This window comes from Podarcis erhardii (genome assembly GCF_964252035.2).
Source record: "Podarcis erhardii genome assembly, chromosome: 1".
Lineage (NCBI taxonomy): Eukaryota > Metazoa > Chordata > Lepidosauria > Squamata > Lacertidae > Podarcis > Podarcis erhardii.
The window spans coordinates 134969169-134987504 of NC_138497.1; the positions used below are offsets into that span (position 1 = coordinate 134969169).

The 18336-nt window shown below is 43.5% G+C and overlaps 1 protein-coding gene across 2 annotated transcripts in view; it reads right to left on the bottom strand.

Annotated features, from left to right (window-relative positions):
• Window positions 1-644: 644 nt before the first annotated feature.
• SLX9 (SLX9 ribosome biogenesis factor) overlaps window positions 645-18336 on the bottom strand; it is a gene marked incomplete at its 5' end in the record, with an annotated part of 32908 nt that continues 15216 nt past the window's right edge. For both annotated transcript variants that reach the window (XM_081849891.1, XM_081849892.1), the window contains 4 exons: window positions 645-1329; window positions 4421-4486; window positions 8910-9063; window positions 12600-12668. In XM_081849891.1, the coding sequence (XP_081706017.1) occupies window positions 1203-1329; window positions 4421-4486; window positions 8910-9063; window positions 12600-12668 (416 nt within the window). In that variant the 3' untranslated portion in view covers window positions 645-1202. The remainder of the gene's footprint in view (window positions 1330-4420; window positions 4487-8909; window positions 9064-12599; window positions 12669-18336) is intronic.

Genomic DNA, 18336 nt, shown 5'->3' on the forward strand with positions numbered 1-18336 from the left:
TGCCAACTTTGGCTTGCATTAAAAATACCTGGGTGGATGAGCTTGCAGGAGTAAAGCTCCCCCACCCAAGTTATTCTTTTACCATTAGCACAGGTTGGATGGTCAAGTGCCGCTGTACCACAACACTCTCTCCAGTTTTGTTTCGTTTTTTAAAAAAACTATTAAAGATTTCTTAGTTTACAAAAATGTATACATTGTCTCTTTTTTCAAGTTGTGTTTTCTACAGATCAGTTTCATTTGTTGTGAGACATTCGTGTTAGGTTAGAAAAGAGGGGGAAAGAGGGGGTTGGTGAGTGGGGTGGGGTGGGGTCGGGTGGCAATGCTTCTATTCTTCCACTTAGTGTATGTGTGGAGTTTTGTGTCAGTGTCACTTGTGTGGGTTCTTACTGTTCGCTTGTTGTATTTCCTTGGCGGTAAGAGGTTGGGGTGGCCTAGGGTGTGGTTGGTTGTCTGTAGTGAGATTTGTTTTTGTGTGGGTGTGGGTGTGGGTGTGGGTTTTGGGGTCAGGTTAGGCAGACTGATTTGTATACTGACAGCAGATTCTTTTGGTTGTCTTGTTGGAGTAGGTATGTGATAAACAGGAACCATATCAGGGTGAAGTCATCTTCTTCTATTTGTCCCCATGTCAGTTTCACTACTCATCATTTTTCATTTGAAAAATTAGGATGGTATTCCCTTTATTATTGCTATCTTACAACATCATACTATGGGGGGAAATATTTATTATGTAGAAAAACTAAACTTTACATTGTGCACCTGGCCAAATCAGTATCAAAAACTAACAAGAACAGATATTTTTCAGTTGAATTGTTCGTGGAAACAGGAGCAGACTTAATCTCTATTAAATATAATTTCAGGAGAATGATGCAAATGCTGCATTACTCCTAGAGGAGAGGATGTTATACTTCATAGGAACTATGGAAAGAAAAGAGAAACAACATTTGGTGCCTGATATAGCAGAGAGTGGGAATCGAGAACAATCCCCAAGAGCTTCTAGCAAAACAGCAGACAGCTTTGCAGCTACTCCTGGCAATCATCAGTCTTGGCAGCCTTATTTCTGTTGGCGGAAAACAAGGTCACTGAATGTCATAATCCTGTGGACTCTTGCAAGTTATGCTGGCATACTGGGCATGTAAGGTCATCATGCAGTGTGTTTGCGAGAATCCAATCTCTTGTGCTCTCAAACAGTCCCAGCAATGATATCAGAATGGCTTTCCCTCCCTCTCCAGCTGCAGTCTTTTGGAAAGATGCTCACCAAGGACTGTCAAAGGGCTAGCTTTGAACAAAGGATCCGATATAGTCTTGTGAAACTGTGCTACTTCCTGCATCCTAGAAAAAAGGGAGAAAATGCATCAGATGATAGGCTAGCATTACAAGAGGCAAGTTAAAAGTACAGTTGTACCTTGGATCCCGAACGACTTGCGAGTCGAACGTTTTGGCTCCCAAACGCCGTGGTTTGCGAACATTCTTTGGAACCCAAACATCTGACGCGGCTTCGGATTGGCTGCAGGAGCCTCCTGCAGCCAATCGGGAGCTGTGCCTTGGTTTCCGAATGTTTTGGAAGTCAAACGGACTTCTGGAACAGATTCTATTCGACGTCTGAGGTACCACTGTACTACCAGTCCTTGAGTGAAGTCACTCACTGTATTCAGGTGGGGCTAACCTAACCTGGCTCTGACTGAACTTCTAGCACACCCCAGGGAACAAAAAGGCATAAACTGGAGGGTGTCATCTAGGCACATCCGCTGTGGGGTTCAGTGTAAGAGAGCTCACGAGGAAGAGTCACATGCAAACAGCAGGAATCCCAACACCTGAAGATGCTCATATCCAAGTGTGTCTTCCATATTCCTTGAACGACTCAAACTTATTCTATGGGAATAGCATAACAGACCCACTACAGTCTGAGTTTAATTAGACAGAGCCCTTTCCTTGCAGCTGTGCAGAGCATAGAACCAGAAATTCACAAATAGGACCTTTCATCCTATTCCTTTGAATGTGAATTACTTGATGAAAGACTGTAAACCAGGGCTTTGCTTCTAGGGTGGCTTGAGAAAAGTAACATAAAATCAGGAGTGTGTCATGTACAGTGGTACCTTGGTTTACAACCATAATCCGTTCCGGAGGTCCATTTGTAAACCAAAATAGGTTGTAACCCAAGGCGCTCTTTTGCCAATGGGGCCTCAAAAAAAAATTTGTTCGTAATCCCCCCCCAAAAAAGGGGGGGTTGTAATCCAAAAAAAGTTTGCAAACCAGGACATGCACTTCTGGGTTTGACATGTTTGTAATCTAAAATGTATGCAAACCACACTGTTTGCAAACCAAGGTACCACTGTATCTGGCAATAGCATTCTTCACAGAGAGAAGTAAGAGCAAAAGTGTAGCAATAAATTTAAAGAATTGCCCAAAATGTGCATTTGTTAATTTATAGGGAAATGAAGATGGTCTTGGATAGGGTCTTATCAGCTCTGGGCTCTGCAGTGCTTAACTGCCTTATAAGCCAAGAAAAGCTTAACGTTTTAAACTTTAAAAGGGGGGGGGGGAGAGAGAGGAAATATGGGGCCCTCTGAGCTACCGGTATGTCTCTGAGCAGAAGAGCTCTCCGGATTTATTTGAAACACAATCCTACCTCCAGTGCTCTCATTATAATATCTCGCTTGAATTTGCAAGAATCCAAGTTATATTAGCCAGGCACAATGGAGTTTAGGCTGGCGTACAGTTGCTACATGTGTTTATGCAAACAACACTACTGGGCAGCTCTACTGAAGCTAAGGGCAGTTCTGTAATTCTGCAAGCCTCTCAAGGAGTATATGTGCTATCCAGTAGGGGTGTGCACTGAATTCAGACAAATCCTGAATCCAAGATGAAGTGTGGCGCCTCAAAAAGGTTTGGGGCTTGTTGGAGGTGAAGTAGGATCTGGAACCCTTGAAGCACTTTGTGGGGCTTGGCAATTCAGATGTCAAAAAGCGACTGCAGTCAAGCATATGCTAAAAGCAGAACTAAGCTTATCATCTAAGGAAAACGCCAGGGTGGAATGCTGAGGGAAGAAGAAACACCCGCACTGGGAGAGTTACGTGAGAGATTGTTGTGACTAACAGGGCAAAGTTGTCATCAGAGGAACTGATTTTACCTCGAAAGCCCCCTTGCCTCCACAAAAAATGGTGGGCATATTTCACGGCAGTTTGCCAGTTTTCTTATCCGGTGATAAGGTAAGCTCTCTTATGTATGCAATTTTCAGAACATTTGTTCACAAAACATCAGGGGAGAACATGATTCCTTTTTTCCTCATTCCAAAGAACCAAATTGGGGTCTGAACCAACTTTTGTTGTTGGTACATACCCCTACTGATGCCCTGGCCTTTGGCTAGTGCAATAAAAGTTTATGAACACAGCCCTCGTCTCTGGGACCTGGAATGCCTTGTCTTTTTCAGTTCACATTTTAGCCTTTATTCCTCTTGCATGCATAACATTATCATTTCCCAAATTAGCTGCTTTGGATAAACAGGATGGTGTTGCGTCGGTGAGTACAATCATTTTCCTGACCTGTCGACTTTTCTCTGGCACAAACAGAACTAAGGTTACAGAACTCTGCCAGAAGAGGGAGGGGGGAGGAGAGAACAGGATATTGGCGCTGCCTTGGCTAAATTCTTAGGAAGTGCCCACCCCTATCCCCTGCAATCAGTGAACAAAAATACCCAAGAGGAACAAGGCAAATTGCCAAATTTTGCATTAGCAAAGCCCACTTATGCAGCAGAGCCCTTGGCCCCCGGCAAGTGAGTCATCAGATCAGTGAGACACAGACTGAGAACTTCCCAAGGACAAATGGACTTGCCCAAACCTCTTGCTTCTGCAAAAGCACAGCAGGAGGGACTCACTCAGTCCAACGTCTAAAGGCATGGAAGGTTCTGAAGAAGCAGATGACATCCCAACACCCAGTAAGAGACCATGGTGTCTCTTCAGCTGCTGTTTTCAAAAGGGGAGCTGTGATTTAGAGGCAGAGAAGTTTAGGAGAAGCAATATGAAATTGCTTCTGTAATGAAGTGCCCTCTTCAGGATTTAATTTTCACTTGCTAAGGATGAGAGGCCTGGGATGGGGGATGTGCAGTTGCCTATCTGGGGAAAGAAAGGGGGGGGGAGAGCGAGAGCAACCCCACACATTTCGCTGTGCATTGAAGGCACCAACATGGGATGCTGGGATGGTTAGGTGGCAGCGGAGTTCCTCCGAAATTATGGGATGGTGTCCATGCTGCTACTTCAGAGTTTGTTTCTGCTGCTGGTTGCGCAGAGGAGCATGACTTGACGACACCACGGTGAAGAAGAGCCACATCATTGGCCCTTATTGCATCTTCTTCTATTTTAAGGCAAGACAGGTTTTGACTTTGCTGCCCAGAGGGGCTTCTTGCGACTGTCCCACCATTACTCACAAGACTTGGCGTTTCTGGGTTGATTTCATCTGACAGAAGTTAGTCAGCAGCATCTTCTTTGCTGGGCTGAAGAAAACAAAAACTAAGTATTAATTGAGAACAGTATTGACACCAAAGACCTGCCAAAAACATTGCCGTGTGCAGCACCTTCAGCTTGGGCTTCCAGCCACTCCAGGCCCCTTCCCTTCTCAAACCCCACCCCCTGCACTTACCTAGCATTCTGTGGCCACAGAGACTTTTGAGGTTTTACAAAGGACTTTTTGTCCTTCTACAAACTCTGAATTTGCTATTTCTCTCTCATAAACTACAGCAGCTAACAAAGTAGATGTTAAATTATTACAGCAAAACATTTTGGCTTCTGCCAAGGCTGCAGCAGCAGCACCCTTTGATTCATGTCAGAGCAACAGAAGCCAAAATGATTCGCCGTGAGAATGTTGTGTCTTCTGCTTTGTTACTCACTGTTATAAATACATACTTTAGTGATTAACTGCATTCTTTCATGATCTAGCACAAACCTGTCAAAACTACTGTCTGATGATTTAAAAAATGTCTATATTAAAATCGTGCTGAGATTAAATCCTCCCCTGAGAACTTACAGCTCTAATATGTGGGAAAGAAAACTGGCATCTCAAAAATTGGGGGCACTGGAAGGAGGCTGCCATCGCCCCCCCCCCCCCCGCCACGTATGCTCTGCAGCAAGAGCCTTCTGAGGAAGCCAGCACATCACCCAGGAGAAAACGGCCTACAATTGCTGAAGAGACAACAGAAAATCTGCAGGACGGCAGCCCCTTGCTCCAAACCTTCAAAGCAAATTGCACTGCTCTCGTTACTTCCAGAAACATAAAACATCAGTTCCTAGTGAAGTAATCCCAGGTGAAACACGTTATTCCTGAATAAGACTATATTAAGACCACTCTCTAAGCTTCTCATTACAGATTTGAATCCATGTATTATCAGACTTCAGGTTAACCCAAAGTTCTCTTTGAGATTAAATGCATGTGACCTGTAACTAACCCAAGAAATAAGACTTATTCCCATATACAGATGTCTGTGCCACTTGTGGAAACTTGCCTCAAGTGCCTGTGATGTGCTGCTGGGATGCCCGCCTCCTCAATTTTATTTATTCATCATGAAAGGCATCCTTGTTTCATTACATGTTGCAGACTTCATTCATTATAAATCAGAATAAAACCTCAATTGAATGCACTTATCCCCAGCAGGGGATCACATTTCTGGAGAATCTGATCTTCTATGACTAAAAGCTGACAAATCATTGGGAGTATAATTCCTCATTTATGCAATAACTGTAATCCTCTAAAAATTTGTGCTGATTAAATAGCACATGCAACAGATTCAGACTGTGAGCAACCAGAACAGCCCTTGCACAAAGGAGGAACTGCAAAGTGGATTTACAACTGCAAAGTAAGGAGCAGCAATCACTTTCTAGACATTGAACTAACTAGTAGCTGCTTCTAAATAGAAGAATTAAATGTGGAATGTAGAACTTTTACTTGATCCTCTGGGCTTGGTTATGAACCTTAAACATCTCTCCCCACCCTTGCCCACATTAAAATGATTCTGACCATTTCATTCTGAAGTTCATTCCTTTTCATGACTGTTTAGCACAATCTTTTCTGGAGAGAAAACTGAATAGGGTTTGTGTCAATCTGAAAGGGGGGCGGGGAAGAGTCTCCATCCTTTGAAACATAAAACCTGTAGTGTTCCTGTCATGCTTTCACCTAGAGTCACTTCCTTGGCGCCCCCCCTCCCCCCGACTAGTGGGTGAGGGACACAGAGAGCATTCTCCGCACTCCCAGAGCAGGCGTGCCAAGACTTAAAGAACGGCATGCGCAGCTGAAGGCAGGTTGGTTAAAACTGTGCAAGTCAAGCTCCAAGAAAGGCCAAAAGCTTGAGAAATGTTTTTGCACCAGGTCTGCTTGGGTTGCCCAGTGCAAAAAGAGCTTTCCAGCTCCCCTGCCTTGCTTGGAGATTGACTGGCACAGTTTTAACCAGCCTGCCTTCAGCTGCACATGGCTGGAATAACACACGTCCAATGCACATTAGAGGAAGGATTGCTGCCTTTCTTTAAGTCCCCACCACAGGGGCGAGGACTCTCCGGCTTAGGGGTCAACATGGCTTTCCAGGCTTCTCTATCTGACCCTGGGGACTCTCCCAAGGCCAGATTGCCCCCTCAGTCCCACACCCTCTGGCCACTCCTGCCTGGGGGTTTCAGCTGCCTGGAATGTGTCTTTGAACTGCAAGGGAAGCATTTCGCCTCCTATGCAAAGCTGATGTTTTGCCTCTGGCCCCACCCCCACAGGCATGCAGCTCCTGAAAGGTTGACCAGCAGGGAATGTGGCTCTGAAGTTGAAAGAGGTCTCCTGCCCTGAGCCCATGTGGGGAGTGCTTAATGTGTTGGACTGTGACCCAAGGGAACAGGCTTTAAATCCCCTCTTGGCCAGGAACTCCCTGGGTGGCCTTAAGCCAGTCACTGTTGTGGGGAAGAAACATGTATGGCACTTTGAGATCCTTGGAGAAAACGGCAAGATTTAAATGCAATAAATAAAAATAAATTACAATACCCTGGATCTACTGGCTTAAAGCATCTGAGCTGTTTCGAAGTTAGCCAACCGTAACACAATTCCCAGAGGAAATCCAACACAAAGCAGACAAAAAACAAGCAAACTTTTTTTGGTGTAAGTTGACATCTCAAAAATGAGTTATTTTAGGAAACCAGTTGCTAGGTTTTCTGAGAGACAGTCTTTGTTTATACATTTATCAAACAATAACTTTGAAGACAAGGTGTTGCTACATGTTTTTCTGTGTTATGTTGATGTACATTTTTTCTTGTTTTCTCTTTCTTCTTTTTAAGTATTAACATAGCATTTTTCTAATATTAACATTGTAATGAAAAGTATAACAAATAACCAAATATAAGAACCTACCCTATTCAAAATAAGTTTTAATCATGAAAGCAAATGAGAGGGGATATAAACAAAATAACTCGGACAGCTGTAAATTGTAAGCAACAATCCATTAGATTTGAAAGTATTCTGAAAATTGTTCCATTGGATATCAAGCTATCAAAAAACATAAGTGAATTCACTCAACCACTGAATAAGACCGCATTTCTGAAAATGTCAGTACTAAAATGCCTTATTCTGTGGTAAATCAAAGGAAGAAAGATTTTCCCATGCTAACAGTGCAAGGCACTAGGACAAGGCAGCAGTCCTAAGCATCTTTTCAAGTGGGGAAGTCCTGCTGAGCCCAGTCGGAAGACTCCTCTATAGATATACACAGGACAGGATATATAGATATAGATATGCACAGGACAGAGTGTCTATTAAAGAGTTACAACAGCAAGAAAGCCACACAACTGAAGACTCCAGAAAGGCTACATGCCTAAACCAAGTCTGACGACAAGACATTTTAGAGCAGGGCTGAGGAACCGTGTCATTCCAGAAGTTGCCAGATTCCCACCATCCCTGATCATTGAGCAAGCTCTCTAAGGTGGATGGAGCACAACGCCAGGAAGGCAAAAGCCTCTCGCATGCCAGTTCTAAAGCTTACAATAAAATCTATTCTTAAGAAACATGCATCTGTGTCGAGAATTTAATTTTAGCCCCTATTTATGAAGTAAAAAGAATTAGGAACTGAGAGGTCAGTGGAACTCCTGTTCTGAGACAAGATCATGAGAAAGTGAACTTTTAATGAAAATCTTGTGTGGATGTAGAGCAACTTCATTGTACCCACTTGCAAATATTTTCTAAGCATCATGTTTACCTTCAGTGCTCAGTTATTGCAAATCTTGGTCTTCACATACTTATCATCATAACTACCGTATTTTTCGTTCTATAACACGCACCCGACCATAACACACACGTAGTTTTTAGAGGAGGAAAATCCGTAGGCATGCCACCCGTAGGCATTCCCTCCATAACACGCACATACATTTCCCCTTACTTTTTCGGAGGAAAAAAGTGAGTGTTATGGTGCAAAAAATACGGTAATTTTCTTTTCTCCTTTACCTTCAAAGGTTTCCATGGCTTCCTAGGGCAGTTAACATGACTATTCAAATAAGAGAAGATTCTCAAATGATGCAAGAAATCAACCACAAGGACTTTCAGTGGCAGCTAGTAAAAACTGAAATGTAAGGTCTCCACCAGGATTTACTTTGCTATAGAGTCGTGCCTTCGTTTTCGAACGCCTTGGAACTCGTACGTTTTGGCTCCCAAATGCCACAAACCTGCAGCCAATTGGAAGACATGCCTTGGTTTTCGAACAGTTTCGGGAGTCAAACAATCTCCCGGAACAGATTAAATTTGAGAACCAAGGTACCACTGTATATAATAGCCATATTTCTATAACCCTAATGAATATAAAAAATTAGATGGAAAATAACTTCATGCTTTTAGACCCCAATATAACAATTTCAAAGTCTGTTTACCACCTCCGCTTACCCAAATTGTGTGTGCAGCACTTAACTTACGTTTTAGGATGTCTGCAGAACTTGCTGACAGCTACCATGTCTGAGAGCTCAGGCAGAGCGTCCATCAGAGGATTCATATCTCCAACTACCGGGGTAGCTTTTCGCTTTGCTTCTGCTTTTTGTTGTTGTTTTGCTAGCTTGATATTTTCTATTTCTGAAAAACAGGGGCAGGAGGGAGAAACAATTGTTAAGCGAGTATCCAGGGGTCAGCAAACTTTTTCAGCAATGTCCCTCAGACCTTGTTGGGGCCGGACTATATTTGGGGGTGGGAGGATGAACGAATTTCTATGCCCCACAAATAACCCAGAGATGCATTTTAAATAAAAGCACACATTCTACTCATGTAAAAACACCAGGCAGGCCCCACAAATAACCCAGAGATGCATTTTAAATAAAATGACACATTCTACTCATGTAAAAACATGCTGATTCCCAGACCGTCCGCGGGCCAGATTTAGAAGGCGATTCGGCCGGATCCAGCCCCTGGGCCTTAGTTTGCCTACCCATGGAGTATACTTTAAATTCTGTTAATTGAATCTTTAAAATGTCTTTACCACTTTTTAAAGTCTTATGTCTGAGAAGTCTGTTTCAAGTCCATTTTTATTAACTACAGGGTCCTGTCATAGTTCCACCATTCTTTCTTTAGGAAAAAATATTTTGCTTGACCCATGAGAGTAACTATCCATACTGACTAATTACTAGCTGAAATATTATTTGGGGCAATAACATTATTTCTGCCACAATGCTAGAGTGAAACAGGAGAGGGAGGAATGCAGTGACCCAGCCTGGTCACTGGAAATATTCAGTCAGCCAGGGTTGGGGCTTACAGAACTGAACAAAAGGAGTCACATGGCATTGGAGCACCAAAGGGAGCTTTCCAGGCTCACTCAGATGTAAGATCTGGTATAATTTACCTAAGTGCACAGCATAAAACCAGGAGTTAATGAGCTTTACCCGTTCTGCTGTAACGAGAGAGAGAAGGGGATGGCTAAGCCACATATGCCCATTTTGAACCCACTATCACGTAGATTCAAAGAGGTCACAGTGTCCCTCTGATCTCCTTAGTATGAATGGTTCAGCTTGAAAGTAAGGCAAGATTCTATGGATTCAGAAGTGATTCAGAAGTTACAATCCTTTCACCGTGGTTAGATCTCTTCAGCCCTTCATTGGAATCTTTAGAGCTGGAATTTACAACATCCTTGTTTCTTTTGGCTGTCCTGTTAACGTTTGCCTTTTCAGATGCTTGTGACAAATGTGGACGTGTATACTTCACCTCGGATGGGCTCTCTTGCCTGGAGAGCACATGCATTCTGATCACCAGTACCCCTGTTTTTGGTCCAGTACTATGAAGTTGCGGTACTTCAAAGCTTTCCAGAAATGAGGCTTAGATATACCTGATTCTGAATTCTTTTCTTATGAAATCTTTCTAAGGACAGAGACATTCTACCTGTGATTCTAGTGGCTGAAACTGCATCTTTTTTGGCTTTAGTTTGATATGATTTACCACTGCTTGGAATAGAATATAACCTGAATAATTTCTATTACGCCATTAGGCAGAACTTCAGTTCCCAGCTGGCAAACAAAAAAGGGGAGGGCAAAAGGCATCTACATCTCCTCTTCACAAAAGAAATCAGGCAGAAAGCAAATTAATCCCAAAATACGTACATTTGCATGAAGTCAGCTTTTGAAGATAACAAAAATATATTCAATAGTCAAGTGATTAAATCTTACAACAACAATTTTCTGTATAAGTGAAATTTATTGTATACTAGGAAAATTATCTGCTTTATAGACAAGTAACTGTTGAAGTAAAAACATATATCATTACCAAATGTGTAATTAAATTCCTTCAAGTGAACACCCTGTTATTATACAACAGGAAGCATTATTCATGTGAGCCTAATAATGCAGTTTTCACATGTTTCTTTCCACACCTGTGAGAATATCCAATTTTTACTTTTCAATCAAATCTAAGGAGGTGTCATGGCCCTGGAGGCAGATTCACCTTCTTCAAGGGATGAAGGTTGGAGGCTCTGAATCAGAAAAAGAACTACAAGCGAGGGCAGAAACACTTCTGCAATGGGAGCCAATGGGAGAATTGGAGAGTTGGAAGCGACATCAAGTCCAACCCCCTGCAATCAACTAAAGTATCTGTGATAAGAGAACTACGTCTCAGAGGACCCTATTTCAGAAGCATCCACGTGACCAATTTCCTTGGCCCCATAGGATTAAGAGACCGCTGGGGTGGCCTGGGCCCCTGCAGGTGAAGAGGCACCTTTCAGTAAAGGCAGAGCTTGCAACTGGAATACAGGTGCTGCTCTTATATAGGGATTGGCCTAAGTCTGGCTGCTGTGGAAGCAACTCCAGAGCTTTACACTCTGTGAGTATTCAGCCTGAACCTTGCAAAAGACAGCCTCACCACAGAGCAGGGAGGATTTTACCTTTCATTCTATAATTTTTTCCTGTGTCCTCATTTCCTCACCATGAACCCGAGGTATCCTCATGTATGACAAGGTTAAGGCTGAGATATCTTTGCTCCACAAAGAAGGAAAGTGGGGTAGAAAGGGGGATGCAATAAGCCCACTGGGAGAGAAACATGGGATTGACTAGTTCCATAATTCATTCCTGAGCTGAAGAAAGCAGAGGAAGAAGAATGCAAGCCCAAGGTCTATTCTTAATCTCATCCTGCAAGATCTGAACAAGTCTCCTATGAACTTATTTTAAATCCTCATGCAATAATTAGTCATGTGTAAACCAGGTTCTGACTAATTTTCGTTGTTGTTACTATTATTATTTAGATTTTCTTGTACATACAGTGTCTCAGTTTTCTGTTCATTCAATCTTTTCTACAGATCAGTTTTATTCTATGTGAGGCCCAAATATTATAGGTGGATTAAGGTTGGGAAAGAAGAGAAGTTGGGAGGGAGAAGGCTGGGGTAGTAAACTTTCTTTTTTAATATTGTGTGTGTGTGTGTGTGTGTGTGTGTGTGTGTGTGCATGCGTGTCATGTGGGTGGGTTCTCTTTAGATTCATTTATTAGTTTTATTCCTATTAAGAATTCTGTAGATTCCTCTGAAGGCAAAGAGAGAAGCCTGATCCTAGAACTGGCAGCTGCTTTTCTCTATCAATGCTTACATGAATTCTCCTGTTCCTCAACATCACCACCCTTGGAAATTTAGCCACTAAAAGTGAAATGAGCATACAGTGACCCATAGAGAAAGGCTGTCCACAGCTCTATGAGCACATCTACTTTTCCTTTCTCACTTCCATGGGAAGTGACTTCAAAAATCTGCAACTGTTGAGTTTATATGTAACTACTTTTCATGTAACATATAGTCATTTCTCTGGCTCCTAGTGCTTGTAAGTCGGGAAATAACATTCACTTTGGATTGTCTAACCCTGTTTTAAAAATATTGTACATGAGTTTTGATAATCTATTACTTGTTGGATAATTCAGCAAAGTTAGAAGAACTGTGAGTATTACGAGTGCCATCTGCTGAACTTATCAATTACTTGAGCAATCAGCCAACAGAGCTTCAGGGAGCATCTGAAAACTGCTTCCGGTCAGGTGGATTCCCATATAGATTTTCAGGTGCTTGCCTACTGCACAGAATATTCTTAGGTAAAAGTCTAAGCATTGAAGAGTTAGCTGTCTTCTGTGAAAACATGATTCATCAAAAAAAGACTTACTTTGCAACCACCTCTCCTTTCGCAGCTTCATTTTTTCTTTCTTAGGCAAAAGTACCTTTTCATCTTCACCTGAAAAATCAAACAGATGTAACAATAAATGAATGACATTCAAAAGAGTAAATCTGTCATCACTATCCTTTATTATTGATAAAAGTGCCTAAAATATGCTAGCCACTGTACAGAAATCAAAAGCAGGCTCACAAAAACAAGACCGAAAATGGCAATTGGGAGGAAAAGGAGAAAACATGGCATTATAAAACCATCAAAACATTCCAAAGATCATGTTGAGGTGAGAAAATACGTAGGTGAACCATCTGTTCTCATTGTACACTTTAGGAGAGAATATAGCTATAAATGCCAAATCTACAGGATCGATTACAACAGCAGACTTGCAATGTTAACAACCTTATTTAAACCTCAGAGAGAATAAAGAGGCTCCCCTTCTCAGAACTTGCTAATTTAGTATTTAATTTTTCTATGCATTTAGGCCCAAGTTCATCCAAAAGGTACACAAGGCAGTGCACTTATGTTAGTGCTATTTTAAACCCAGAGCCACTGTGATGGGAACAAAAGGGATTTAGACAGGTAGGGCACACCTGCCATCCCGTCCACTTTGGCCCACAAGGCAGATCCTGGTAAGGATGTGGCCTATGGAGCCAAAAAGGTCCGTCCCGTCTTCATCCCCAATGAGCCCAGCTCTACAGCCTAGCTATGGAGAGCCAATTGGGACTGGCATGCCTCCTTTAGGGTTAGGTTCCACAAGGTTCAAGAAAGGGTGTGGCGGTCCACAGTTGAAATATAAAGTCTACACGTTTCTTGATGTATCAGGGCGGAAGTTACCAAAAATTAGAAGGGTAATTTTATATCTAGTCTTTCAGACTGCAAGCTTCTTGAGGGCAGGCATCTGTCTCTTTTCGTAAAACTCTGGCAGATGCCCTGCACTGATGGCATGATGGTACACAGAGAATGTTCTGGGGGCAATCCTATGGCAAGAGCTTCTGAGATGAGCAATGCAGGATGCAATGGAGCTCCCTGGACTCTCTACTGGCCAGCGGTGTGTGGTCAGTGGATTAGGGGGACTAGGATAGTCCCCTGAATGTTCCCAGTAAATTGGAGTATTAAAGTCTGGCGCCTCCTTCCCAAAGCCCTGGAAGCTTCTCCCGGAACAGAGGAGGAGGGAGAGAGGGAGGGTGGCATGATGCTCAGGTACATGATGTTGGTGCCCCTGCCAAGCTGGCACCTCTGGCCCTAACTGTTTCCCTAGGAAAACTTTCACCACAAACGACTGCTTCTGACGTTAAGTCACTGGCTCAGCGTACGTATACTGACATGACTTGCTCATCCCGGCTGAAGCTGGCTGAGCCAGGGCAGGTTGAAGCCTCGCCAAAGGGGCACTCCAAGGCGTGGGTGGGCGGGCAGAACCAGAGGTGAGGTCTTCAGCTGAGTCATGTGACCTAGAAACCCAGCACAGAACACTCTTCTGAAGGCTTGTTTTCCTCTGCCAAACTTCAGCTCTGCTGCTGAAGAGAGTTTGCCTCTTGTCTAACTTTACTCCAGTTTAATTTACACCGGTTTGCTTTATGCCAGTTTCTTGTGCATGGGATTGCTCCCCCACTAACTGTTAAATTATCAGGGAGGAAAATATGAGAGTCCTAAAGAGAGGTTTGAATGACACATATGACAACACATTTCTGCTTTGTAAGTTGCACATTGTGGTGTTAGGTCGGTCACAGTGAATGCTGCATGTAAAACCCATTTCAGTTAATATCTCATCACATTTTCTTAATGTTAAGAACATTAAAGCGGAGAATAAAGTTAAAACATAAAAAACATTTTCATCAGTTGAGGTGGAAAAAAAGAATAAAATTTATTTTGATATGCAAGGAGTTAAGAACGTGCTGCTCGTATTTTGTTAGCTAAAAAGTGGAAAACCCAAGAATTATCAACAATAGAAGAATGGCAGATGAAGATGATGGATTTTTCGGAGCTAGCCGACCTAACCGGAAGAGTCCGCGACCAGAAGGAGGAGGAGTATCAGGAAGAATGGAAGAAATTTAATGATTATTTAGTTAAATTTGTTAAGCTAAATTAACTGGAAATAGCTTGCACATACTTAATGGGCTTAGGATTTATTTATGTTAAGTGATGAAGTAATATGTTTAATTCTATAAGGTGAAGATTTAAGAATGTTAATGTTTAAGTTAAATTTCATAAAAATTGGGATTTGGAAAACCGTTAAAAGGACATGCAATGAAATTCAACTAAGGGGAAGTGAGGAAATCGCTTAACAAAGTTAACAACTACCGTATTTTTCGCCCTATAGGACGCACTTCTTCCCCTCCAAAAATGAAGGGGAAATGTGCGTGCGTCTTATGGGGCGAATGCAGGCTTTCGGTGAAGCCTAGAGCACGAGAGGGGTCGGTGCACACCGACCCCTCTCGCTCTCCAGGCTTCGCGGACCTCTCCGCAAGCAGCGGGAGCGCTACCCCTGCTCGCAGAGAGTTGCCTGCGTGCTGAAGCCTGCGCGCACTGAGCTCAACGCGTCCAGGCTTCGCGGACCTCTCCGCAAGTAGCGGGAGCGCTCCCGCTGCTTGCGGAGAGTTGCTTGCATGCTGAAGCCTGCGCACGCTGAGCTCAGCGCGTCCAGGCTTCGCGGACCTCTCAGCAAGCAGCGGGAGTCAGCGCTGGGCTCCCACAGCTTGCAGAGAGCTGCCTGATTGGGGGCTGGGGTCGGGGGAACCTCGGGTGGGCCTCCCCCGCCCCAGCCCCGCGCCTGGGGGGAAAAGAAATTTCCCCCCTTTATTTCCCCCCCCCCCAAAACTAGGTGTGCCTTATGGGATGGTGCGTCCTATAGGGCGAAAAATACGGTAATTTTCAATAAGGCTATGATCTATGTTTGTTTTGTTTGTTTGTCTTGTGTGTTTGTTTGTTTGTTATAATATTGTGAAAACCAATAAAAAAAAATTGGGGGGAAAATAACGTGTAGTTTGTAACTGTTGGGCAAATGCTGAATGTTTAGTCAATCCAGGATTATTTTATGCAAAGCATCAATGAATACCCCAACATCAGCTAGCTGGGCAGCCAGACAAGGCTTATCTATAAGTAAGAGATGAGTTCTCTTTACTCAGGAGCACCCCATGTGGGCAGAGAAATAATTGTATTTAAAAGGGGAGAGCAAGGCTGGGTGCTAGGGAAGACAGATTGCGGCAATGCAACTGAACACCCCAATCCAGCGCAGGGAGAGGGTTCACACAATACCCCAGGGATAAGTAACCTCTGACCTTTGACTCCAGTTCCCATCAGCCCCATCTAGACTGGTCAATGGTTGGTCTGGAGGGCTACAAGTTCCCTGCATTTCCCTTTCCAAAACTTAAAAGAGAGAGGGAGACTGAGTGGGATCTCCTGATCCTTTATTCCCCCTGCCCCTGGTATTATTTCTGGATTCTCTGTTTCTCACCCCCCCCCCTTAGATCTCTTTTTATAACAGCCAGCATGTGCACACAGAGGGCATTTGAGGATTGCTAAGGCTTACCCGTACTTTCAGTCGATATCTGTGAAAGAGCATTTTCATTAGCAGCATATTGATTTTCCAAGCTGTGCACCTCAGCTATAATCTGCCCCGTTGAATGCTTTAGCATAGATCCTAATCCAGCATAGCCAGATATTTGTGAAGGGCAAAGTCAGCGTGCTTCACAACAACTATGCAAAAGAATAAAAACCATAGCCTGCTGCAACTAGCAGACTAGAAGTAGTTATGCTATTCAATATTTGCAAAAGAAACTAATTTGTTAAAAGAATAAAGCAGCCTTGTAAATAAACTCCCCAATGTTACAGCAATTTCTTTTTTTAAAAAAAACAACCTGTTTTTACTCATTAGCTGGGCACTCCTCCCTGCTTTTCCAGGGCCTTTTATGTATCAAAAGCAGATGAATAAAAAAATAGTGTTCCCTTCCTCCTTTGCACATCCCACTGCCAATCCTGAGCTGGATTTGTGTGAAGACGACACTCCTGCTGCACATCCATCTCCTGGCAAAAGCACCGACTGCTTTCTCCCTCTGCCACCAGTCCACTGTTTTTCTATGCTAGATGCATAGGAGGTTCACCTGCAGCTCATCTAGCACTGAAATGCAGCAGGCTGGCAGCATTTCTTTCTTTCCTCCACTTCCAGCCCTCTTGATTTCTACACTGGAAGTGTAAGAGGGAGTTTTGGCCACTGCAGGTTCAGCATCATAACACTCCATGTCTCTACCAGGAGCTGTCTTGGTTTCTGTGCTGGGCAAAGAGGAGGGGCTCACAACAGAGATGAAATGAAATGAGGTGCCACAGGAGGGCCTTTTCTATGCCTTGTCTGCTTGGATTCTACGCTAGGCAAGGAGGAGACAACAGATCTTCTTCCACACCCAGCAAAGAAATGCTGCAGGCTGTCAGAAGAGAGGCTGAACGTGGCACCACTCTTCTGGCAGCTCATCCTCCTGGGTGAAGTCCTTAGTTGCTCATTTATGGTGACAAGTCAATCAGTTAAAAACTAGACAAGTTAAAGGCTAGACAAGAGGTTCTGAAAAGGGATCCCTTCCCCCTCTAGCTCTATGCAAACCTTGCCAAATGTCAAGCCAAGCAGATACAGGGGTTCAAATGAAAAACGTGCAATGCTTTTGGCACACCCACCCACACCCACACCCTCTCTCACACAAAGTAGGTTCCAGTTTACAAAAAGCTCAAGCCACAACTACTTTTTAGCCTTAAGATGGCACATGACTCTTTGCCAGGGGTCAGCAACCTTTTTCAGCCATGGGCCAGTCCACCATCCCTCAGACCCTGTGGTGGGCCGGACTATTTTTTTTTGGGGGGGGGATGACCAAATTCCTATGCCCCACAAATAATACAGAGATGCATTTTAAATAAAATCACATATTCTACTAATGTAAAAATACCAGGCAGGCCCCACAAATAACCCAGAGATGCATTTTAAATAAAAGGACACATTCTAGGTAAAGGTAAAGGGACCCCTGACCATTAGGTCCAGTCGTGACTGACTCTGGGGTTGCGGCGCTCATCTCGCTTTATTGGCCGAGGGAGCCGGACACATTCTACTCATGTAAAAACACGCTGATTCCAGGACCATCCGTGGGCCGGACTGAGAATACGATTGGGCTGGATCTGGCCCATGGGTCTTAGGCTGCCTACGACAGAATGCTGTCTTGTACTGACAGAAACACTCAATAAATTTAAGAACTGCTGTATTTTATTGCCATAATTCAGTCCCCAATTGTGCAAATCAGTCGGCCAGCAAACTTGTGGCCAAAAACCATTTTGTACCAACAAACAAGGGATGCACACTTATTTCTACAGTCATACCTCATGTTACGTTTGCTTCATGAAACATTTTTTCAGGCTGCATCCGGAAAGGGTTACTTCTGGGTTTCGCCACTCACGCATGCACAGACGCGCAAAATGACGTCACACGCATGCGCAGAAGCGGCGAATCGCAACCCGCGCATGCGCAGACGTGCTGCTGCAGGTTGCGTTCTGCTCATGTTGTGAATGGGCCTCCAGAACGGATCCTGTTCGCAACCAGAAGTACCCTTGTACAAGACTATGCAGAAACTGCTGTAGATGCTTGTAATGAAAGTCTAGTCATAAAGTAGGGGCCTGAAAATACTTCCCTGTGTGGCAAGATTGCTTATTTCAATTCCAAGTTTTCTACTATTCTACGATAGCAGACCTAAGCTGGCACTGT